Source organism: Sinocyclocheilus grahami, unplaced genomic scaffold (genome assembly GCF_001515645.1).
Source record: "Sinocyclocheilus grahami isolate Dianchi unplaced genomic scaffold, SAMN03320097.WGS_v1.1 scaffold190.1, whole genome shotgun sequence".
Classification (NCBI taxonomy): Eukaryota; Metazoa; Chordata; class Actinopteri; order Cypriniformes; family Cyprinidae; genus Sinocyclocheilus; species Sinocyclocheilus grahami.
The window spans coordinates 611,390-638,325 of record NW_015505369.1 but is presented as its reverse complement, the minus strand read 5'-3'; the positions used below and the strand labels follow the sequence as shown (position 1 = coordinate 638,325).

Below are 26,936 nucleotides of genomic sequence, written 5' to 3'. Positions count from 1 at the left end.
TATTTAGTCTCACTCATGTAAGTGTGACTTTACTTCTTCCGTGGAGCACAGAATTAAATATTTTAAAGACTTCCCTTACAACAACAGTTCATTATGTACTTCAAAAAACGTGCAAACAGAAAAACTGTACTGTAATTGCAGTCCATACGACTCCCGTGTCACATTCAGTAGCTAATATCGCGTTGTTACAAAACATTGAAGAACAAATGGTTTGACATCAGCGACGTTAAAGGGATAGTTCACCCAAAAAATTAAGCTTTAGCGTTAGTTCTGGCAGGTCACGTGAGTCAAGCTTGCATCAGCTGATTCTCAGCTGATCACATCTACCTATAGGAATACGACACCTATCGCGGCATTCCTACATAAGCTGTATTCAGCAGCTTTTCAGCTTGCTTCGGAGCAAATTAAGCATCGTTGCTCGGAAATCAAACTGTTGCAGCGTGTTTCAGAACATCTGAAATCCGCATCTAAGATAAGTGAATGCTGTTTTAATCCATATTACCTGGTCTGCTAATTAAAAAAAAGCATATTTGCAGCAGCATTTACGCATCTGTGTTCATACAGCTGGAGCAACACGACGTCTAGAGCATGTAATCGCTCTGAGGACACGCCGATAGTTAAGGCCATGAGAACAAGTTTAAATGAAACGCGCATTCTCGTGTGTGCGTTTCAACTGGGGCTCGCTGTATTCAGCGGCATAATCTCAGTGTTACGGTTGTTTATTTCTAAGGTTGATGTTTCATTAGCGGTGTGAGTGTGCAGTTGATTTCAGCTTCTATACATATAAGAATGTAATATCAATGACAGTCATTCGAAGTATTTCCGCAGGGTGTATGCTTCCCCTGCTGGACTGCCACTTATTAGAGATTCATAATTTCTGATCCGCTTGAATATGTGCTCACGCTGTTATTCTAAGCAAGTACAAGCAGCGCGTTTAAAAAAATAAAAATAAAAAATATATATTTTTAATAAAAATACAGGTAACTACAGTCGTTTTCCTCTGGTTCCTCACTTGCTGAGCTGTAACACACGAGCACAAATGTCAATGGGAGATGGCCAACCTGTAAACTGATGAGTGATTTGAGTTGTTATATGCTGTTGTTATAGACTTTTTTTAAATGGATGCTGAAGCTTTTAGGCCAGGTAGAATATGTTCTCTGATCCGTTCATTGCTCGCTTCTATGTACACCTTGATTTACTCACCTTCAAGCTATCCTAGGTGTATATGACTTTCATCTTTCAGACGAATACAATCGGAGTTATGTTAAAAAGTGTCCTGGTTCTTCCAAGCTTTATAATAGCAGTGAATGGGGGTCGAGATTTTGAAGCCCAAAAAAGTGTGTCCATCCATCAGTGCTCCACACAGTTCCAGGTGGTTAATAAAGGCCTTCTGAAGTGAAGCGATGTGTTTGTGTAAGAAAAATATCCGTATTTAAAACTTCATAAACCGTAATCTCTAGTTTCCGCTAACTGTCGTACGCGCATACACGGGAGAGTGGCATCCAGCGGATGACGTAAGACGTAGGCGTACCGTAAGCTCCGGTGAGAATATGCTAGTGTCGCGAGAACCAAGTTTTGTTTCCAGCAAAGGAAAACCAGTCTCCTCTTTGCTTATATAGAAATCCTCTGACATTTTTCTTTACAAATCCTGATTTTGAACTTCTAATTCATGTCTGGTGAGTCTATTTTTTCATACAAAATTCATGTGAACCCACATCATGTTATAATTATGACGTTAAAACTCGTTAAAATTAGTAATGAGATGTTTGGAAAGAGGACCAATAATTCAATTGCTGATTATGTGGACTTTTTTGTAAAATATAAAGTTGTATGTACTGTATATAAAATATAATTAAATTGTAATACTTTTTTTATCTGGATGCAGGCAGGACAAAGGTCAAATTTTATTAGATTTTCTATTTTTGTAGCTCTAGCCCCACTTTTGCTGTAAATTACGCCTAAAATCATAGGTTAATAATGGTTAAGGATCTGGGTTTCATTATTCAGTGCGGGTTAAGGTTAAAAAGTATGAAATGAGATCATATTTACACTGTACGCCCTTCAGCCAGTCACTTAACCCCATGACACTGTACCTGCAATTAATGCACTGTAAATTGATTTAAATTTACATTCATTTGTCAGTGTGATTATGCAGTTATTAATTAGGGATGTGCTGTAGCAACTAGAATGTTGAAAGACGTGATCTTTAGTCTGACCTTGTATTGAGCCACTGTCAGTGTATCTATTTTCTGGCATTTATAGCTAGAGTAACTCCCTTAAGACACATTATCATACTAATTGGTTAACATCACCCACTGACCATCCTTTTCTTCAAGAGGTGTTCATCAAATTGTACAGTTTGAGAGCATGCAGAAACTTTTTGTCCAGCTTTTGATGAAAGATATTTGCTGCCAACATCATGCCGTTACACAACCACACCACAGGATTTGCCCCAGTTTTTTAAAAAACAGCATTTTTGAAAAACAGAAATGAAGTTCACAAAACTTTTTTTCCCCACTATGTACTCTGTGGTGCGTCTGCTTTGAATTATATATTTAACCCAGATGAGAGAGATGCCCATGTATTCTGAGCTACACAACCACTTTTGTATAACTTATTGAAGACATACAGGCTGAAGAACCATTAACGGTTACTGGTGCAAGGGGCTCTTTGGGTACCTATATGTATTGTCACTCAGACCATCTCTGACTGAACTGAACCAACATGTATAATCATCTGTATTTTTACCCTTCAATTTTATTGTCATTGATAGGCAGACTGGTTGATTGATTGGTTGGTTGGGTGACGAATTTCTCAGAAAAATCATCTTTTACTTTTTACTGTTGTAAAGTCCTTCAGTTCAGAACTTTCTCATCCAACCGTGTCATATTTCAAGATTAAACACATTTATCAAAATATGTTTTAGCCATTTGTGCTTTGAGGAAAAGCAGACTGCTCTGCTTTTTTTTCTCTGGGTTCTTTTAATTTATTTCTCAGTCAGCATAGTGAAGTTTGAGTGATCGCAATTCTAACTCTGATCTTAAAGCAATATGCAATTTTGCAGAGACAAAAACAAATTCCACGTGATGAAAATGTCAGCTTCTTTAACTTATGGATATGCACATGATAAAATGCACATCTTAAAGAGAAAATGTAAAAAAAATATGGAGAAAGTGAGTGATAAGGTCTCACACATGCAGATGGAGTTTTCACTTATGTATTTCAACTTTTCAGGAACATTTAAGGATGATGATGAGTGTCCACTGAGGATGGGGGAATTTAAATAAATACATTGATTTTGATTAAACTTTTTTTTCACATATTAAATAGTTAACCATGGGTCATTCTAAACCCCGGCTAAGGGTATCCTGGGTTATTTTGCTTCACGTTTCACACTGCTCATAATTTACTCGGGGTTAACAATTAATCCTTGCTGTTTATACCCTGACATGTCACACTGTACATTCCTAAACCCCAGGTTAACGTTTTTATTTGCTGTGACCTGTTTACATAACGGCTCTAGCATTGCACATCCTTGTACAAACCCGATTCCAAAAAAGTTGGGACACTGTACAAATTGTGAGTAAAAAAGGAATGGAATAATTTACAAGTCTCATAAACTTATATTTTATTCACAATAGAATATAGATAACATATCAAATGTTGAAAGTGAGACATTTTGAAATGTCATGCCAAATATTGGCTCACTTTGGATTTCATGAGAGCTACAGTCACATCTAAATGACATCTAATAGATCACAAGACATGACCAGTCTGCAAATTGCATTAAGCCAAAAAATACCCTTTCATTAATCTTGTGCTCATCATGGTGTGAAATTAGTGGGAAAAACGTAATCCCTGATGAATCCACCACAGGTCAATTAGTTGGGAACCTGTTTGACATTTAGTCGATTAGTTACAGTGTAAGGTGGCTGGGGTGACCGATTGGGTGGTAACTGATGACTGATATTGACTGTACAAAGGAAGCGCTAGGATTCAGGCACAGGTCTAATTAAGAGAGTCAGTCAGGTGTGCTTTTCTACTGATGGGCAACGCACGACAATAAGGCATTAATGTCAGGCATAATGCAGCGTGTCTGAAGTGTTATGTCATCACTTAAACGAGTTTGCACTAAAACAAGTCCTTTTGCTTATTATTTTATGAGTTTAAGATATTTGACAGGATGGGAAATGTTACCACGAAAACATAAAATGTAGGAAAAACTCTGAGAAATTTGGACAACACTTTATTTTAAGGACCAATACTCATTATTAACTAGTTACTTATTAGCATGCATATTGGGTGTTTATTAGTACTCATAAAGCACGTATTAATGCCTTATTCTGCATGGCCATATTTTAGATCCCTTCATCCTACCCCATTATTAATCTTAACAACTACCTTATTCATTATTAATAAGCAACAATTTTGGAATTTGTTCACGGAAAATGCTTGGTTAATAGTGAATGTGTTCTTAAGTGTTACCGAAGTTTGTTCTTATGAATAAAAAATTGCAATGCAAAACAAAGAAATTTAACAATAAGATCAACAGCGTGGTTACAGTCAGAAAAATAAAGAAATGTATCTCTCGGTGAAAAGTTTAAATCACATTTCATAAAAGGAGATAGATGACTTAAATTCTCCCAAAGGGAATGGATCTGATTGCAATGATAAAATAAATTAAGCAAAGTCTATTCCTCAATAATTGGAAACATCACCAAGGCATACATAATTATGCCATAAAAATCATGTAACTAGTCACATCATGACAAAGATTGGCAGATGGCTCTAGCAACTACAGTGAGTTGAAGACAGCAGACTGGGAAAAATATTTCACTGTTTAGAGCCCTCTAAAAAATTGGGCCCTATCAAAACGTTTACTATGATATAATGAAATACTTGCCATTTATACAATATGCTGCTTATGCCCCAGATAATGTAGTCATGGCATCTTCCAGCAGGACTATTGTATACTTTAATCAGCCAAACTCTAATCCTTTGAGATTGTGATGATGACATAATTTGACAATCTTGGAAATGTAGTCTACTGGCCTTGTATGTGTGGCAATAAATTCATTTGAGATTCTTTCTAGTCTCCAGCATGAGAACATACTCTAACCGCTACGGCTTCGACAGGTTATATGACTGTTTGATATCAACATGATCAAAAGGATGCAATGCATGAACAACGCATTATCAAGGTGATGCAATGCATGATCAAGGCACGATCAAAGTCTTTAAGTTTCTAGACTTTTTGTCTTCTCTAGATTGCAGTTACCTTTAGTCACCCCACACCTCTCTACTAAAAGGCCAAGTTAGCTCACCTCTACTGGCAACATGCATTTGCAGCTCCCCGTATTACTATTCATGCTCAGATGAAAGTAGAAAATAGGCATTTTTATTAGCAGAAATGTCTTTATTCTGGTATCATTTATTCAGGTTTCTCTTGGAGAAAGAACACGAAAATGTGCTTTAGCACCACGTCCTTATTTTAACCCCATCAAAAATACCCCATCATCTTGCCACAGTAGCTACAATGAAAGTGACTTACAAGAGGGAACCGCATGTGTATGTGAACGAGTGCATCTGATGCCTAATGAGAGTGCTGCACATTGACCCTTCAAGTTTCAAGGTGAGAGGCCTCTGCCAGCTAAAGTGTCCCATCCGCTCGTCTCACCGCCTCTGACAGCTCCGAGAGTGAGCTACAGAGAAGATCTACGGGAATCAGATGTTGCTCTGTTATCCAAACAACCTTTGTGCCACGCCACCCTCCGCTGTTTGTCAAAGATACAATGCTTTGACAGAGATCCAAGGGAATGCCTAAAAGGACGTTGGTGCATTGAAAGACGTATTGTCATTCTCACTAGCGCAGAAGTGAGCGTGCAGGAGACTGCTGACTTTGTACAGCATTCTTATTCATTTGTGCATTGGAAATATAAGACACTTCAAGTGGGGACAGAGTTTGTAATATACTGTGTATTTTTTAGTATCACATTTGATAGATACACTATTATGATGTACAACAGAATAATGTAATGAACTACCAATTCATCAGGGATGCAAAGAGGTATGATAATTATAGATCCAGGGGAATGAATGCTTCAGTGGGAATTCCTTGTGAAAGAAACTTCAAGTACAAGTTTGTCAATTTTTACGATTTAATGATTCAAAGGTGCACTCAGTAACAGATTAGACACATGAAAACAACTAAGCAGATACAGGTCTTTGATTAAAGAAATATTAACTACAATTAGAACAGTTGTATACGATTTTATTTTGGGGTGCTTTCGTAGTATATCCAACCCAATCTCACGGCAATTCGTACATATTTTACGAGGTGGCTAATTCGTACAACCTCACTCGTACAAATTCATACGATTTGTGCTAAATCGTATGTATTTTACGAGTTGCACAATTCGTATGAATTTGTACGAATGACCTACACCTAACTCTGCCCCTAAACCTACCCATCACTGGGGTCTAGACAAATCGTACAAAATTGTACGAGCCACCTTGTAAAATATGTACGAATTGGTCGTGAGATAGCGTTGATCACATAACATTGACGTAACTTTCAAATATTTTTTTTTATAAAATCTGAACTATTAACAGCTGTAGCTATTAACACTGACAAGAATGTAAAAAAATATTAAATAAAAATAAGTTCACTGGCTATTCAAGCACTCATATTGTAAACTATTGTAGTTAACACCCATCTTAATATTGCTACATTTATAGTATTGTGTATGTAAATAATAATAAAAAATAATAATAATATTGTAGGTATTTATCGAGAAGTAGCGGTTCTTAACATTGGCTAAATTCGCATAGCAAAAATATTTTTGCTATTTCTGCAACGCAAAGATATGACATACATAGTATGATTAGGTCTGTGCTATTCCCAATTCAACCCTTTTTTTCATAAGTGCATCAAAACCATAGACACAAAACCCTGCGCATGCGCTGCGCTAGTAAAGTCAGATGTGATTGTCGGGTACGTGATTCAGTGCTGCTTGTGTCAGTCAAGTGATAAACCTTGACCGCACGTGATCGATTTTTCTTTCAATACAACTAATTTAGCAGTAAAACAAATAAGAGGTAACTTATGCTTTACAGTTTATTAAGGAAACGTAAGCTGTGTTTGTGAGTTCAAAACATGCCGTCACAATGCTAGTGTGTTGTGAGTGGTTGTCAGGGTGAAGCTATGTGCTTGCTATGGTGTTGTAGGTGGTGGTTAAGTTGTTCTGGGTGGTTGCTATTCAAATATGATTGAGTCTCTATATGGCACTTAAATCCTTCCTTCACATATTGGTACATTTGACAGGAAATCACTGTTTCTGTCTTTCTACTTGCTTACCGTGTTACTTTCCATTTCTTTGTAATTTTGAAACGTTCTAGCAATTTGTGAGTGAAAATTGTTTCACCACCACCTTTTAGGATTTTTCAGTCACTTCATCATATTTAAATTGTGCTTCAGTTGTGAAAATATGCTGGGTACATTCGACTGATGCACTGATTTTATCATTTTAAATGTTAAAAAACAAAACCCTTTGACAACAAGAATTTAATAAAGGAAGAAGGCAAGATCCAACTTATCCTACACCAGAATGTTAACACATGCATAATAAATGTGAAAAATGTTTCAGAGGCAAATACTGCAGTTGCTTACATGCTTGTCTATCTGCTTCCACCTCTGAAGGAGAACTTGACCTTCACACGGTGTCTGCGATTGACAAGCAACATAAAGTCAAGCCCAGCTAATTAGATTAAGAAACATAGATCCGTGCAGGCAGTGGATGTGATGGGCACATTGATCAACCTGCTCTGCATGCCTGTGAGATTCTCTGCATTCAGGGATTCTATAAAGCACAGCATTGGCTGCTTGGAGTGGGATGCAATTAGTCAGGTTTGAATGTGTACAGATAAAAAATAGCATGTAAATGATTCACTAAACTGAGTGTAAATAACTATATGTTACAGCTTTGAGGTTGCACAGCAAGCTGAACAGGTTTCTGATATATGACATGATTAGAATACGCTGGGGACGTGAGCTCACTCATATTAAATATAAAGCACTTTATGTAAGCTGTTCTGAATAAGAGCATCTGCTAAACGTTTTAAATATAAATGTAAATACATTCAGATAAGTATATGCAAATTTAAAGAGTGCAGCATTTACTGTAAGGATGTAATACATCTGTGATGCATATATTTTTATCTTTAAATTACAGTTTAAAGACAGCAAAGATTATGTTGTGTTTCAAGATATGGCTCAGTTTTTCATTCAAGGCTTGAGCTATTAGAACAGGATGTGAGAAGGAGCAAAAACTGCTGAGGATATTTCAAATGCTCAGGGGACACCTTATTATAATCCTACTTTAATATCATTAACAAACATTATTAGTTGTGCTTGCTAAAGCACCATTGTTATCGCTCATAATTCTTACTAAACGATGTACATTCAAATTGTTAGAAATGTCATCAAACTTGGATTGTTTTATTGAATCAAATGAACTATTGATGTACATTTTGTTATAACGCATTTCATTTTTGCATAGTGTTCAGCCTTTTGAAATTTGATCAAATAGTGCTGCACATGGTTTTGCAGATTTGGAAATGACCAGATATCTGCCAATTCCATATGTTACAGCATAATATATTAATATTATCAACTCAAAAAACAAAAGCAAACATAAAAGCATTAAATAGAGAGAGAGCGAGAGAAAAACAAACAAAGTGTAGCTTTTAAGCATGTAATTCAGCCCTGGTGCGTAATTGATGGAAAGTAGTCAGTGATAGCCATGAAGGACTTTTACATGAAATGACTGGAATGTTTGCTTGCTGCTCTGATCAAAAAGCCAATTAAGCGATCCACACTCTGTATAAATTGTTTGCGGAGTTCAGATGTATAGGGCACCATGCTTCTCCCTGACAACTAATTATTATATTTCCAATCTGAATTAAGCTGCGCTATATCTTTGTCCAGAGCTAGGATGCAGAGTTTCCATGTTTGTCAGACCAAATTCTGTGAACACATTTTTAAATCATATTTATTTATTTAGTCAGAAGACATGGGTAATGGAGAAAAATGCTAATTTTTTTTAGCCAGATGTGTTGTGTACATTGTAAAATATGATTTTTTTTTTTAGGTTGCAAATAAAACAAATTTGATAGAAGTACATTTTACAGGAAAATTACATTATATTACTTTGAAAGTGTATATTTAATTCAATGTGTTGCTTGCCGATTCTGAGGAATTGCTAGTCAATTTTTCTAACAATTATTTTCTATTTTAATAATTTTCAGTGTAATTACAAAATCTAGCAGCAGGGGCCAGCGGGCCAAACTAACTAGAAAAAGCTTGACCCCTTCTGGTCACTGGCTAGCAAATCACAGTTCACAGCTGTGTCAATGCTAAATGCTGCTAAATGCACTGGAATAGTATTTAAATTAAGTCATTGGCATTCTTTTCAGCACAAACATGGATCTTATGTAAATTAGGCTCATTATCGTGTCTCATTCACAGAACTCTGTGCTATTTGTCTGGTGTAATTAGCATCATATTGCTGCCCACAGAAAGCAAGCGGTAAATTAAATGTAATGTTTACGTTTTCTATTGATCATGGCAGCAGTAATTCATCAAAAGATCAAAATGATGGAGAAGAGCATGATATCCAGGCATATATCCACACTTTCACCATTTTAAAGAGCCGAGTGACTCAGAACCGACAGGCAACATCAGGAACTGTGTTGTGCAAATTGCATTCAGCACATAATTGTGTGCGCAAACATTGCAAATAGTGTGTGAAAACACACAAGGCTATTGGTGACAATTAGCAAATGAGCAATGATAAAATTAGAGATACAGTTAGAATTCATAACCCTCTAGAATTCATAACACCTGGGCAATTGAATCGCAATTGGCTATTTATTTATTTATGCTAGTTTACTCACCACCAGTATTGGCTGTAATGCATTAAGTGATTACTGTGATTTAATTATTTTCCCTTGGATAAGTAAAGTAAGGGATTACTCAATTTTACTGTAATTTAATTACATTTACTTCTGGTGTAATTGTACTAAGTACTGTATAGATAGAACCATTCTATATAAACCATTTTCATAAAGCTTAAGACATTATTGGTCTAATAACAGTATAAAGCATCCTATGGTCTGATGAAAAAAAACACACATTGAATATTAATTGCGTTCACTCTAACTGATTTGAAAATATATGATAAACTTATTCTTAGCTTCAAACTCAAACACTGGCAATTGTAATTTAACACTTCATAAGCCAATGGCTGACAATAGACATATAGTTAAATGTATTTGCATATGTGAGTGATTTACTTAGAATGTAGATTTAGCCCAATCAAATTTAAATTTGATCGAACGCGTGCACATGAAAAGAGTTCCTCCTGCAGGAGAAACTGGGTTGAAAGATGATCGAGCACGTTTGTGTGTGCAGTAATGCGGTGTTGCCGCAGTCCACACGTCCTCTTTTTAGATGGTGCACACTCACACAGCAGACATGTAGTCGAGCTGTCAGACACACACAGCAGGCAAAGCCCCTGAGGGTTACAGCCCTGGAGTGGAGCTCTCATCCCCAGTGCATTCTAATAAGCTCCCGGCAGCCTGGCTCTCTGCAAACCAAGGTTAATCTAGGTGTCAACACCTGTCGCTGGAATTGGATATTGCTCTGGGGTGACATGGGCAAACACCACAAGTACGTACAGCTCCCCAACATGAATCTCCCTTTGTTCCCATTTTCCATATTTGGATCAGTCACTGGATTCGCTTAGTTTGATTCGAAGAAAATTCCTAGAATCCTCCTTTACCCCCTTTTTTATTTACCAGTTCAAAAATTGGAGTCAGAGTTACTCTGAATAAATTTAACACTTGATTATGGTGCAACTGTGTGCAATAATTCACAATATTCTGTCATCACTAATCTAGATATAGTGTTTCTAAATAGGGTCGCTCTCTCTGGAGCAATTTTCACCTGCCAAACTAAGCATTTAATATGACTTTAATGTGTGTCGGCTGGTTACTTCTGCCAATGTTGTGCTTTAAAACTTATGCTTGTGGCTATGCAATGGTGTAATGATTGCGGGGTTGAAGTGTAGACTATTAGTTTTCATTACCTTTGATGTATCACCCAGTTTTTGGCAAACTGTTTAGAAAACTTTTGCTGAAAATGTACTCTCCTTCAGGCCATCCATGATGGAGGTTTTGGACTTTGTTTCTTCATCAGAACAGATTTGGCGAAATTTTGCATTTCTTCGCTTGCTCACCAATGGATCCTCTGCAGTGAATGGGTGCCGTCAGAATGAGAGTCCAAACAGCTGATAAAAACATCACAGTAATCCACACGAATCCAGTCCATCACGTGAAGTGAAAAGCTGCGTGTTTGCAAGAGGTAAATCCATCATTAAGATGTTTTAAATGCAAATCATTGCTTCCAGTTAAAGTATCTTCTTTGATAATAGTCTTATATCCATAATATTGCTTTCTTCAGTGAAAAAGTTGGAATCAGGAGAGAAATATGCACAGATTAAGCACTTTGCAGTGAAAACAGTCCAAAACAGCTCTAAACAAATATGTTGGTGGATTTTGGTGTGAGAGGACAACAGGTAGTGGACTTTTTGACTGGAGGAAGGTTTAAAGTTAAAACACCTTAATGATAGATTTGTTTCAAACATGCAGCTTTTTGCTTCAAAAGGCGTTAATTGATGGACTGGAGTTTGGATTACTTGTGGATTATTAGTGATGTTTTCATCATGAGGAACTCACTCAGATGAGATTGAAATAAAGAGTTTTTTTTGGTCTAGAAAAGCTCTTCCACTCCCTCAAGGATTATGTGATTTTAATCACATTATAGTAATATTTTAGCTAAAGAGGACAATCCGTTATAATGGAGAATGAGTGCAGGCTTTCAAAAGTGGTTAAATAGCTTTAAAGACAATGGTCTTGGTAATTTGACAGTGGTGTCATTTTTTGTTTATTAATTTTACTTAAAGTATATATATATATATGCCTATAATATATCGTATGCCTCTGTGATATAATACTGGCTTCATACCTGTCATGATTCCTTGAATAATAATCTAGAGTATTCTAATAAAGCAGAATAATAACTCGGATGTTTTGCAGTGCACATTTGTGTTCCGTTTATGAAGGCAATAGGGAATGTAGGTTTAGTGCTCAGTCTGTGCACCCTTAAGGGACTTAATACTGATACTGAAACAGCTGGGTTTCACAGTGTTCCATGAAAATCCCCCTTCATTATGATAACGCCATTGACAGGGAACATCTTCATCTGCCTGAAGCAATCACATCTAGCTAGACTTGAGTGGCTCGTGTATACAGAGTTCCAGTCAGGGGTAGAGTATCAAATGCTATCACTTTAAAAGCCATACAGTCATCATGTGTGATGGAGAAATTATTCAATGGACAGAGTTAGTTGTATAGTAGAAATTGTGATGCTCAAATTTAATTTGATCTTTGTCACGCTCCTTCTGTATATTGTCCATGTCCATGCATGAGATAGATAGATAGATAGATAGATAGATAGATAGATAGATAGATAGATAGATAGATAGATAGATAGATAGATAGATAGATAGATAGATAGATAGATAGAGAGATAGATAGAGAGATAGATAGATAGATAGATAGATAGATAGATAGATAGATAGATAGATAGATAGATAGATAGATAGAAAAAGTACTAATATGTACATTTCAGGTAATAATATGTACCTTTACGATACTAATATGTACAATTTAGGGGTAAGTTAGGTACAAATATGTATATTTTAGCTTTTTTACCTTTGGGTACACCACAGCGACAGCTTTGTCTTTTCATCACAATTTCCAAGTAAATTCTCATTACTTTTATGATAGGTGTATATGTTAAATTGCCCGGATTGCTAGAAGGTATCAAAAGTGTTGACACATAAAAAAATATATAATGAAATACTGCAGTTGCATAATCTGCAACATTACATTTACAACATACAATTTTTCCATCACAGGCGTATGAGCATATTTTACATTTAATGGTTTAATGATGTGATTATGGTTACTTGTTAAGCCTAACAGCCATGCATTGCATATGGCCTGTTTTCACATGAATAAACTAAATGCACTGCTGAATACATATGATTTGCCCATTCTACATATCTTAAAAAGACTCTTTTATTACAATAAAGTTATATTACTAAATATCTTTCAAAGAAATTGCCACATTAAAATATGTTAGAACCCAAGGGCTTTTTCCTCAGTTAATTGCTAGCCAGCAAAGCACTACAGTGTATAGGGCTGATATTCAAATGCTTAGTGTGGCCAGAAACTATTATAATTCACTGTACTTTGCCTCAAAAATGGGACATATCCAGGCGTCACAATTAATTTCATGACAGCTAGAGTCAAAATTAGGTTATGCTATAAACCTTTAAAGTGCCATTATCAACAATGGACGGCCTAAACACAATGAACAGAAAAGACTTGATTGACAAGGTTCTGATATTTATTTAATACTTAATCTAAACATACATTTTAATATGTCGTTTGCAAATATCTGTGGTACTGCAAAGAGGCAAGAGAATCTGTTGACAGCGAAATCACGACGTCAAAAAGATTTGATGTCGTATCAACAAACATCTCAGAGAAACAGCCCCTGGAATAACATAGAACTGTTTAGCTACAGACAACAACATGAAATCGTTAACTTTAGATGCGATGGCATTGATATTTATCAAACGCTATGAAGATTGCGAAATGTTAATTCAAACAGGTGTCATTTTAGGATCTCAGTAACATCGAACCTGCAGTTTAGTTCTAGTTTTACCACATTCTGTTTTGTAGACTGGAAAATTATGGCAGCACGGTTACAGACTGGACTCGGCCGTGATGTGTTTTCCCTCCAACAATATTAGAGACACCCTGTATTAATAATGAGCCGCCAAGTGCTCATTTTAAGATACTGTGTGATATTTATGTTCTCTCCTGGCTGACCCTTTTCTAAAGAGTACATCACAAAATAACTTGTGTCGAAAAAGAAATCAAAACACATAAAAAAAAAATAAGTTAACAGGTTGACAAGAATATAAATTTACAGTATATACAATCACGTACGATGAAAATATATCAGCGCTTTAGTATTCTAAAGGTTCCAAGTTGCCTGCTCAAGAGTTATAGATCATCAAATCAAAGTTGCAGGAACAAAAAAAAATTTAAAATAAGAGAAAAAGATGCTGACCGCAGCATCGGCAAAATAATCGAAACCTAATAAGGCTTTCCTCACAAAATCCCAGCTGTTAAAGCAGAGCAGAACCAAAGAGCAGCCGTCTTGAAAAGATAATATATCAACAGCACTAAACATGACAGGCACCCATACTTTACCTTCAAAATGAAACAAAATAAATAAAAATAGATTCATATATGTGTGTATATATGCTTATAAAATGAAACACTGAAAAGCATAATTTCTCAAACCTAGTGAAGGCAACATTCTGCTTTCGCCATCATTTTTTAGGAAATGTTTTTGTCTTTGTAGAATAATTCTGTACACTATATACTGTACCAGTAAACAAAATGTAAAAGTTTGTTTTTAAATATTTTTTACTTTTTTTAATGTATACCCAGTGTATCGAAAAAAAGTGTTGCAGGCACTTAAAGTCCATCTCCGACGTGTTGGTGTTTTTACAGTGGAGCGCCGACGCGGGGAAAAGGGCTTGTTTGGTTATTCCTGGATTGTGTTGGATTCTGCTGAGAGACGTCGCTCCAGTCTCAGCCGAGGATGTCTAAGTAGACAGGCGTGGCTTTTCCCAGAGTGTAAAGAACTTTCTGAATGTCTTTGATGTTCAGTCGTTGTTGCGGCTCTCTTTGCCAGCAGCCTAACATGAGGTCGTACACCTCCTTAGGACACAGGCGAGGCCTGTCTAGAACCCGACCTTGGGTAATGCATTCAATGACCTGCAAAATAGAGAGCGACAGAAATGAGCAAATGTGTGCAATTGATTCAGAGGCAGTGTGTTTACTTTTTAATGCTATTTCAGTCAAATATAAGTAATGTTGCACACTGTGACTCTATTTGTTTGAGCTTCCTGACCAATCTGATGCAGCAACGTTGGTTGAAATAATGGTGAGATTTGGACTCTGTTTGTCCCATTCCCATAATTCACTCATAATAAACTCTTTATACACTACAAATACACTATACACTACCACCAACAAATACACTACCATTCAAAAGTTTGGGGTCAGTAAAAAAAAAAAAGTTATTTCTAATAAAACTTTCTAATGGTAGAATATTTGTTCAAATTATTTTTAATTGGACTGAACTTTTTATAAATTAAATTAAAATATTATAAAATTTTACATTTTAAAATAAGAGGTATACAGTATTTAAATGTATAAGGTATAATTCCTTTATATTGAAATATATTTAAAACAAATGTATTAAAATAAATTGTCGACACACACATATAGAGAGACAATATGAGCTTGTCATAATGCAAAATGGGACTGACAAATCCACAAAAAAGGAATATACATCTGCCTTTGAACTTTTTTTAAAAATATATACAGTGGGTACGGAAAGTATTCAGACCCCCTTAAATTTTTCACGCTTTGTTATATTTTCTTCCTTTTTTAAATGCTCACGTCAGTGCACATATGATGCCTTAAAATACCGTCCAAGTAAACAGATCACAAGGTTTTCCAACCGAACTGTGTGTGTCTGTGTGTGTGTGTGTGTGTGTGTGTGTGTGTGTGTGTGTGGGGCGAGATGTGAGCTGCTAACCTGATCTCTGACAGCATTACACCCCGCCTGTAGAGATCACACTCACATTCTAAAAATGTCATATTCACACTGACGTTCTAACAATGGCTCCATCTCTTTTTGCAAACATTTACCTCATTATTAGATAACTGAAACCATGGCTGTTTCCCATAGGTGAAGATCTCCCACATAATGACTCCGAAGCTCCATACATCACTCTCTGTGGAGAACTTCCTGTACATGATGCTCTCCGGAGGCATCCAGCGTATGGGCAGCATGGTGTAACCTCCCACCTAGAAGACAGATAACATCAAGCATTGCTCACAAACATCTTATGCGGTATGGATGACATTTCCCTTTCTTTAACAGCTTTGTCTATTGATTTAGCTCTAACTGGTTATGAAAAGCTCTTTTGATGAATTTGAAAGATGCATACAATGCAACAGTTCTGATCTTACATGACACCAGCACAGAGGGTGTCACAGTTTACTAGTTTTTTTATGCAGCAATTCATTTTAATTCAAGAAATACTGAATATATAATACTGAAATATAAAGTTTATATTTTAAGGTTCACATCCATATATTAAGTTCGGTTTTTGCAGGCCCTGATAAACTAATACACTTGCTGCTGAAGTTGTGAATTGCGTAATCAACCTGCTCTGGGAGAACATGTGCTCTGTTTTTAGAGGCTGACTTTGAACAAAAAAACAGCATTGCATACATTTTCTATCAAAAAAAAAAAAGTTGAAAAGATTTTGGAGCTGCAATTCGTCACTAACATAAAACCACTGATTCTGATGAACTGTAATGAAAGTGTGTGTGTGTGTGTGTGTGTGTGTGTGTGTGTGTAAGTGTGGCAGTGCAATTACCTCTGCTGCCGCAGTGTGATACACAGACCCTATTGAGGGTATATAAGAGCATGTACACCAGCAAGAATGAACATTGTAAATCTACACTACTGTTCAAAAGAAAGAATTTAATACTTCTATTCAAAGATGCAATGATGCATTCTTAATTCATGCATGCATTAAATTGATCAAAAATTACAGTAATGACTTTTAAATTGTTAGAGATAAAATCTATTTTAAATAAATGTTCTTAAACTTTCTATTCATCAAGTATCCTGGAAAAAATATATCGCTGTTACCACAAAAATATTAAGCAGCACAACTCTTTTTATTATTGAAAAATGTATTTTGGCACCTAATCAGCATATTAGAATGATTTCTAAAGGATCATGTGACACTGAATACTGGAGTAATGATGCTGAAAATTCAGCTTTGCATCATAAATTGCATTTTAAAGTATATTAAAATAGAAAACAGTTATTTAAAATTTTAATAATATTTCACAATATTACAGTTTTTTTTACAGTATTTTTAATCAAACCAATGCAGCCTTGGTGAGCATAAGATACTTTTTTTCAAAACCATAAAATATTTTTACCAACCCCAAACTTTTGAATAGAGGTGTATTTACACTAGAGCTGTCAATCGATAAAAAAAAAAAAAAAAGAATTAATGGCACTTTTTCCTGTAATTAATCAAGATTAATCACATATACTATATTTATATTGTCATAATTTCACATTGAATCTCCAAATTAATGCAGCAGTAACAAAGATGGTGTATTTTAAATAAGTTTGATGGCATCTTTTTACTAAGTTACCTATTATTCATGAAGGCCATTATCACTGATACCAATATTGCTACTGATGTCTGTATTAAATGCATTTTCCCTCAATTTTAGTCATTAATTGTAACCATTCAACATTTACCTAGCCAAAGAATGCCAAGAGAAAAAAAGGATGCTGTGTCAGTTGCACTGAATATTTTCAATGCGTTAAACTGTGAAAAAAAGTAATCGCACAATTAACTTGTTAATTTTGACATCCCTACTGTCTTTTAACCCTCTTTAATTTTACCTTTTGGCACATTTCTAATAATTTCTTAAACTAAACATCGTCAAGACTAAATGCAGAAATATTAATTAAGTGTTTAAAACCCAAAAAGTAAAAAAATAAATGAATAAATAATATATATATATATATATATATATATATATATATATATATATATATATATATATATATATATATATATATATATATATATAAAATAAAAAACTGAAATAACGGCGGGTGGAAGCACACACTGTCAAGCAATGCGTACATGTCTCACAGCGCATATCCTGTGCAATGAAGCCCACCACGATTGTCTCTAGCGCATACGCGCCATATGCAGGGAAAAAACCAAGCTCAGAATAGATTCTGAAATATTTCGAATCTATTCAGAATTGCTGAAGTGAGAATTGCGATGCATCAGAGAATATTTTTTTTTTCTCCCGCCCCTAATAACTACACAGTAATCATTGCCCTACTTCTCATATAAACTCTAATATGTTCTCTTTTAAGAAAAGAAGGCTGCAAACTCTTTAATTCAGTATCCTAGGGAGGGATGTAGTGAAATAAAAAGCTGTATTTTACATTGCAGATGCTTCTCATATCTGTTCATTGCAGTACCCCTGCTGTGAAACCATCTCATTTGTGATATTAGATTTTTAATTTTTTTTGCATGAAACAAAATCTAAATGTATCAGATGAATATGTGTGTTACTAAAAATACATCTGAAAGCGTAGCTAATTAAAAAACATCAATATGTTCTGTCAACTCTTGTAATCAGCAAGTTTTATCTATAAAAGCTTTTAATAAAAAGTCAGTGTCTTGCACAGTTGTTCGCCAGTGTTGAATTGAGACTGACTTTAAAATTCTAATTTGAATTGAGGTAGCAAACAAGATGCCAGATAAGAAGAATTAAAATGCATCAAACTGTAAGGAATTCATATAACTCTAATAATAATAATAATATATGTATACTGTATATATAAAAGCGAATTCTGTTTGAACAGTGACCTACAGCTTGTAGTTCAAATGGCGTTATAGTTACTGGATACATTCAAGTTAATTGCTAATTGCTAATTTAAATGAGTTGAGTAACAGTGATCTTAATAATGGACTTACAGGAGACACACACACACATTCTGGCCCTTAAATAATGTAAATTACTTTCAAATCCCTCATTAAGACGAGCAACTAAAATTGGTTAAACAATCATTCAAACCTCAATCCACTGTATCACCTTGTGCTTTGTGGTTGAGACTGGAGCAATTAGCTTGACGGTTTGAAAATTGATAAGCCCATTAGGCAATAAAAGATTGAAAGTGGAATGAGAAGAATCTCTCATGCTGATTGCCTATTTCCGTTCTGTCAGCATGGTGTGGGTTTCAGGAAGAAGGCAACATGCTTTTATTTCTTCTTTATTTTGGTAGTTTGTAAACTGGATTACAGGTTAGTCTGTGGCTCAGTGGTAGAGGGCTAGATTGGATTATGGGTATGAAGAGCAAAGCAGCATGGTGGAGAATGGATTACAGCCCCACTAGAGCTACTCTCTGGCCATTTAAGCTTTTATACTTAGTAACAGGGGAAGCATATTCATGCATCCATGACCGATAACGGATTTCTCCAACCTTTTTAAAACACTTGGCTTAATTACAAGTAAAAACGGACCTTTTGAGAGTTCAGAAAGAAAACCTTGCCGATGTGATGACATTTAATGTCATGAGTGGTTTATTTACAGGGTGTTAAAAACCAAAATGACAGGGTGACCTGTACATTTCACTTGTTTATAGCATGTAATCAGCTATTTGCGGTGAAGAAAACCCAAGACGACATCTAAGACAATCCGCAGCATGTTTGTGGGATCAAGCCTGCGTTGTGATTTTCCCTGAATCCGTTTTCTGTACAACCATCAGTGCCTCTAAACAAAGTTATCAAAAACATCTCATGCAAAAAGATACTCGGCAGGCCATTAGGTGACAGGATGTCGATGTGTCACTTATAACATCTTGACGAAGGCGGTTGAATTGGTCACTGATGAAAGTACCTCAATCTCACTTCCAGTCAAGCTCCATTCCTGTGGCCAGACGCTCGAGCCCCAGAGGACAACAAACGTCAATATGACTCGCCATGTGTGGATTACGTGCTTGGCAGGATCCGCTATTTATAATCACTTGACACAGTGAATGTGTCCAATGCGGTAATCATTTTAGGCCTCATTGCTCTGAGCTTATGCATCTCAATTTTTTAGTCTGTATTGCCAAAATTATCCATAAATAATTCTTTTTTTTCCACCCAACTGGGGTGCATAAGCTGAGATCAATGAGGCCTACAATCAATCAGTTCCAAAAAGAAATGCAAATCTGTGGCAATTGAAAGAAATCAAGTTGACAAAAAGATTGACTCCAATGTCATAATGTTGGCTACCACATCTAATCCATGAACTGAAAGAAAGCAAATGTTATGGTAGTAGTCTGGCACTTACAATGGAAGTAAACAGGGTCATGTAATAAATATTAAAATATACAAAAATTAAACATCCTGTTAACGTCAGACTAGTGTGATAAAATCACTTGCAATCCTTGTCTTTGCAAAGTTATACCACAATACATCCATTTGTGTTGTAAAGCCAGAATTTTTCCACCGGTTTCATCCACACAGTGAAAGTCAGTAGGTTCCATAATAAAATTGGACCCCAGTGACTTTCATTGTATGGACAAAAATACACTTTCAAAAGAAAAAGTCATGTAGGTTTTGAAATATCATTAGGGTGAATAAATAATGTATTTTCTTTCACTTACATGGTCCTTTTTTACTTCAATTGATAGTGCCTTACTTGACTGTAATTTTTTTTTTAATATAAATATATATTATTCTCTTTGGTAATTGACATTAAGCCACAAATACTGACAATAACCCAGAACATTCCTGTACTTTAGGTTCAGAAGTGCAGATAAAAAAGAAATGTACCGGTCGTGCTACTAGATAAATGTTTTTGACCACAAAAAATGTAGTTTATTAAACTTACTCGATAGTAATCTGAGCTGTAGATGTCTCTGGACATCCCGAAGTCTCCAATTTTCACGAGCAGGCCGTTACCCACGAGGCAGTTGCGGGTGGCCAGGTCACGGTGCACAAAATGCTGGGAGGACAGGTAGACCATGCCTGCCGCTATCTGTGTAGCGATATGAAACATCTGCGAGAGACCAAGTTCCCCATTAGACTGCATCGGTTGGCCATCAACAAGGATCATGGCGTCTGGTCCATGGGCTCTGAAACGTGGGGAGAAAGGCATGTTGGTTACACTTGTTAGTCTTGGCAGTAATTGTCCTTCACTGCTGAGCTTCGTCCAGGTTTGCATTTACTTGTGTTTGGGATCCGAGCAGGGAAAATTGATTATGGATCAATGTAAAAGGGCACAGGGTCGAAGTGCCTTATTGCCCCATAAAATAATTCCCCCTCTAATCCTTTAATCCTGTAAAGCTCTCTAATTTGAAGTGAGTAAATCAAGGCAAAGAAAGATGTGCTTTGACTTTAACTGCCTGGTGAAATAAAATCACCTACTCAGTTAACTTTTTCGATTTTCTCTTCACTCAGGGAAAATAATTTTTGTCTGATTGCGGCAGCATTTGCATAAGGTGGCTGTTCAAAAGGGCTCGACTGTAATTTGTGTATCTCTTCTGGTCAGTGCCACTTCAGCAGCGTGCTCTTCAACTGTATATTGAAGAGCTAACAATCCCAGCAGCAAGCCAGCAGCTGGTTTCGAAAAAAAAAAAAACAAACAAAGAAAAAAAAACATTAATTTTCATAATCTGAAGAGAGATTAGTTACCATAGAAATGGGAATCCCACCAAATGTGCACAGCAATCTCCCTACATTCCCTGAAAAAAACGAGTATGTTGTCTATGTATTTGAATAGAGTGCACTGTGCAGTAAACTTAAAATATTTACGATTTATATGTACACTACCGTTCAAAAGTTTGGGGTCAGTTAGATTTTTTTTTTTAATGTTTTTAAAAAAGTGTTTTATGGTCATGAAGGCTACATTTATTTGATCAAAAATACAGTAAAATCTGTAATATTGTGAAATATTATTACAATTCATAATAACTGTTTTCGGTTTTAATATATTTTAAAATCTAATTTATTCCTGTGATGTTAAGCTGAATTTTCAGCATCTTTACTCCAGTCTTCAGTGTCACATGATCCTTCAGAAATCATTCTAATATGCTGATTAGGTGCTCAAGACACATTTTTATTATTATCAATGTTGTAAAGAATATTTTTGTGGAAACCGCGAGACCTTTTTTTTAGGATTTATTTTGACTTTTGATTAAAGGGGTCATGTGCTGCTGCTAAAAAGAACATTATTTTGTGTATTTGGTGTAATGAAATGTGTTTATGCAGTTTAAAGTTCTGCAGCGTCAACAATACTACAGCGAGAATAAAAGTTACGCCTTCTTTCTTTGCGTGAACATTTGGGCGGCGTTATGCAAATCTTCCCACATCGTGACGTAGACATGTGGGGGCGTGTTTGAACGAGGCGTTTTAGGTAGGCGTGGTTAACTCTTAAATTTATAAAAAATATCTCTTTGGTTTTGAGACTTTAGTGTTTGCAACTTTACAGATCTTCTTTATGCACCAAGAGCTTGTAACACTCCAAAGAGAAAGGAAAAATTTAAATCGCATCATATTTAATGCATCCTTGCTGAAAAAGTATTATAATGTAAATAAATCTTACTTAATAAAAATTATACTGACCCCAAACTTTTGAACTAGTGTATAATCAACAACTCAGTCCTTGCTTTTATAACGTATCATAATTTATGATTCAATTACATATAGTCTTTACCTTGTATGTAAATTTTAACATTTTAAATACTTTTTGATTCTAACCAAAGTTTGTGAGTCATGAACCAAACCAAACCACAAGATGGGATTGAACTGTTGGTTAGTTTATGACTTAACTTAAAATTACTGAAGAGTATTTCTTGAAATGCCTATAGAGTAAATGACTGGGGGGAAAAATCCTAACCATGGCTGCTGAAAAACTAAGCTGTACACTGTTGTGCACTATTCTTCAAATGATATACTCTGACTTGTCTAATATGATATACATAATTTTGCTGTCCATGAAAATCAACAAGACATGTATCATTGCAGCTTTTCTAAAAATAATTTCATCATAATGTTTTTTCTTGAAATGCAAGTCTGGCCATCTGCATAAGTGTAAGAAAAAATTCTCTCACTACACAAAAGTTTATCATCAACACCCATCACTTTGCGCTCCCACAAGACAATAATTTCACTCCAGTACTCTATCTGCCTTTATATTTTCACAGTTCTCCCCTGCAAATTATAATTCATATGGCCTCAATCCACCTTGCGACATGCATACAATGAAGTTCAATCACATGCTGCCATTTTGAAATAGAATCTTATGTCTCAAAACCTAGTGAGCTGTTTCAATATCTAATGCCTATGGGCAGCTGTCTATATAAACAGCATTGAAACTGACATGAAATTTCACAATTGAGTGATTTGAGGAGCAGTAACCTTAAGCGAATCATAGTTGAAATGGTAAAATTATACATATACATATTTTAAACCATACTGTATATAACTACTTCCCATCAGTAAATCTTTCAGTTCTCTTTAATATCTGAATGACTTCTGCTTAAACAGTGATGACATGAAATGAACAAAAAAAATCTTCAGAAGAGATCTCAGTAGTGTTTGAAATTGCTCACAGATCAAATTATCTGAGATATTATGCATAAATCTCTGTGTCCATTTTTATTTATCCTAAAGAATTTTAAGAAAAAATATTTTAGACAAAGTTGGTACTACAATAAAAATAACAGAACTCAATTAAGTTTACTGTGCCACCTGTGAGCAATAAAATTTTCCTCTGGGTTGGCTCTATCCAACATATATATATATAAAAAATCATTGCTTGTTGCAATGCATGATAAAATTACCTCATTCATGAAGGAAATGTGATATTCCCAAAACTTTTGGCCAAAATTAGGTATCTTAGGAGGAAGAATAATTTCACTACCTACAATTTCAGACAACTTTTGCTTAGGGAGTTCATAATACACTGTAGTCCTGTAATTCCAGCCCAGACTCATTTCCTGTGGCAACATTTCTGCAAAATGATATTGTCACTTCTTGCATGTCACTTCTTGCGGCACTTTAAAAGTTAAATGTCCAGTAAGTGATGATAGAAGTGTGCCTGGCAACGTTTTATTAGTTTGACTGTTGTACATATCGCGACAATGTCCAGTGAGTGGAACTGAAAGGTTAATATTCTGTTACTTTCGAAAATAATGTAATACCCACGTATATTGTTAACAAAAGCAAACATGAGAGAATAGATTTTAGCTTGCTTCTACCAGTCATTGAGCGGTTTTATCGTGACTTGTGTTTCACAGGGCCGACTTGTAAGTGCAATGCTGTACCTGGTGGGCTACCGAGCAAGTTTACTACATTAAAAAATTTGTACATATTAGGGATGTGCGCTATGACTAATTTCAAAGTTGTTTAAATGGAAATTCTGTAAACAACTGGTCGACTAAGTAAGAAACCCTTAGAAGACATTGTGATTATGCGATCCATTTGGAATACTTAATCTATTAATCAAACAGCAAAAATGCTGGGTTAAATATAACCCAGCGCTGGGTTAAAAAGGGACAAACCCAGCTATTGGGTTGTTTTGAACCCAACCGCTGGGTCAAAACAACCCAATAGCTGGGTCAAAACAACCCGACCGCTGGGTCAAAACAACCCAATAGCTGGGTCAAAACAACCCAACCGCTGGGTCAAAACAACCCAACCGCTGGGTCAAAACAACCCAATAGCTGGGTTAAAACAACCCAATAGCTGGGTTTTTCCCTTTTTAACCCAGCGCTGCGTTATATTTAACCCAGCATTTTTTAGAGTGAGTCAACTAATTCCAGACACCTTATTATTCGAGTTATTGAGCTCTTATTTTCCATCAAAATGTTAAAATGTACAACACTGACAGACAGCAACAAAAGCATCAGATGTGCTGAATGAAAATGCAAATGCCCTCTCTGACATTAGGTGGCGCTTTTGGACAAGCAGAAATACAGCGGTTACCATGGTTGCTCCTGTATACAAAACAGCAATACATTTTATAAAGCATTATACGGCGATAACATAAAAAAAAAAAAGTAAATTAAATATTTCTGAAGAAAGTTTGTTCCCTTTCGTTCATAATGTTTCCCCCTTTAAACCGGTAAATACTCTCCCACACCTTGCTCCTTGCTCCTTGCTTCCAAGCGGACATTTCTGAGGAGGCACTGAGTGACACTTTCAAAATATTTGATAATTTTTTTTAAAAGTTTAACATTAAATTGACTAAATTTAGACTAGTATTTCCAATGTTGACTAGCAGCAGCAGTTCCGTTTAGTCGACTAATCCGCTATTCTCGCACATCCCTAATACATATGGATCTTATGTGATGCAAACATCACAATGTATTAGTTTGCAAATCATGTGCTATAGTAAAAGCTTTTTGAGGTCATAACATAGTATCGTGCAGGGAACTGCATGAAAGTTATTTAATATTCAATAATCTGGCATTGTAATCATAATTTGTGTGATAAAGAATAAAAGTTGTTGGTGTTTTACTATCTCTAGTGTTCATTTCAGCTGGAAACTGCAGTGAATTGTATTTATAGGTACATTTTTAGAGGCACATTTTTGTGTAATTCCCACTGAAATCCCAATAAAATACCTCAGAAACTTATTGAGGTCTTCATGCTTCATGTACTCAAACACCATGATGAGAGGGTCGCCGTCCACGCACACGCCGTAGAACTTCACAATGTGCTCGTGCTGGAGGTTGGTGAGGAGCTCGGCCTCCCTTTGAAAGTCTTTTCTGGCAGTCAGGGTCGGATCTTTGAGAGTCTGAGAAACAAAAAGCATGTTCACTCTAGGAGGTGTACAGATGAAAACAAATGGAGAGTGGGATGCCATGTTTTTACTGAAGTTGTCCTCTAGGCAAGGAGAAATGAGATGGAGGTTAAACTAATATGCCAAATTGCATTTCAGGACGTCTGCCATCAACTGAAAAGAGATGAAAATGTACAACAAAAGGCCACAGCATGACTTCTCAAAACGAAAGTGCTTCAGTGACACGACTTGCATAAACTGTGTCATGTCAATGGCTAAGTTCATTGAGGAGTTTTCAAATAAAACGATGAATACAAACAGTATACGTAATACATCCAAATGTAATGTCTCATTTTGTTGCACATTATTTGGATTTTTATAAACCAGTCTAGCAGAGGTTGAATATTTCGGAATTTTTGCAACATTTTTCAGTGGTGTTTGTAATTGTATTTCCTGACACAGCATAACAAAAACACAATGTTTTAATGTTCCCAGGAACTCCAAAGTGCTTACTAGCCTTTTCGCTGTGAGTTCTGCTCCTACCAATTAAGTGATAATTTAGCCATGGCACATGGTGCAATTTGATTTTAATTACAGAATTCCCCTGATCTCTCTGACACAAGCAGAGGGAGGCATCGACAGAGAATGGCGTATATGACACAGATGGTGAAGCGCTCATTTCCGTCGGGGGAAGTGTTAGTGCCATGCTACTCAACACAGTCCTGACGTGCATGCTGGCTTTCTGTTGCAGGCAGCATCCTGCAAGATATCCTCATGACACCAGAGTATTTTCACAGCATCTTCAGTTATCTTTATGATGTAATAGTTCCAATCGCTCTGGTGAGGCAGTACATTGGATTAGAGGAGGAAGTTCAGATGTGGAGAGCGCTGATGGTTAAATGATATTATTGGCCTTAAGATGTCGTTCTAGACCTGTTCTTAACTGGTTTTGCAAAAGGACCCATATTTTACATTGGACATCAAGTGGAGAACCAATATCTGGAGAGTGCTTTTCGATGGTTAAATTATGTTATTGGCCTTAAAAGTAGTTCTAGACCAGTTCTTAACTGTTTTTTTCAAAAGGATCCATATTTTATGCTAGAGACAAAAATTCTTTGTCATTCAAAAGTAAAGATTTTGTTTTCTGGTTCATTCTTTGGACACAAGACACACAATCCTTGTTTATCCTTGTCACTACACGCATGCACGCACGCGCACACACACACACACACACACACATATATATACAGGTATATATATATATATATATATATATATATATATATATATATATATATATATATATATATATATACAGTATATCT

The 26,936-nt window shown here is 35.8% G+C and overlaps 1 protein-coding gene across 1 annotated transcript in view; it reads right to left on the bottom strand.

Annotated features, from left to right (window-relative positions):
* Positions 1 to 14,676: 14,676 nt before the first annotated feature.
* The window catches only part of LOC107594754 (NT-3 growth factor receptor-like), a 132,384-nt gene continuing 120,124 nt past the window's right edge, over positions 14,677 to 26,936 (bottom strand). The window contains 4 exon segments of the mRNA XM_016284928.1: positions 14,677 to 14,982; positions 15,925 to 16,083; positions 20,716 to 20,959; positions 25,454 to 25,626. Coding sequence (XP_016140414.1) covers positions 14,797 to 14,982; positions 15,925 to 16,083; positions 20,716 to 20,959; positions 25,454 to 25,626 — 762 coding nt within the window. The 3' untranslated portion in view covers positions 14,677 to 14,796.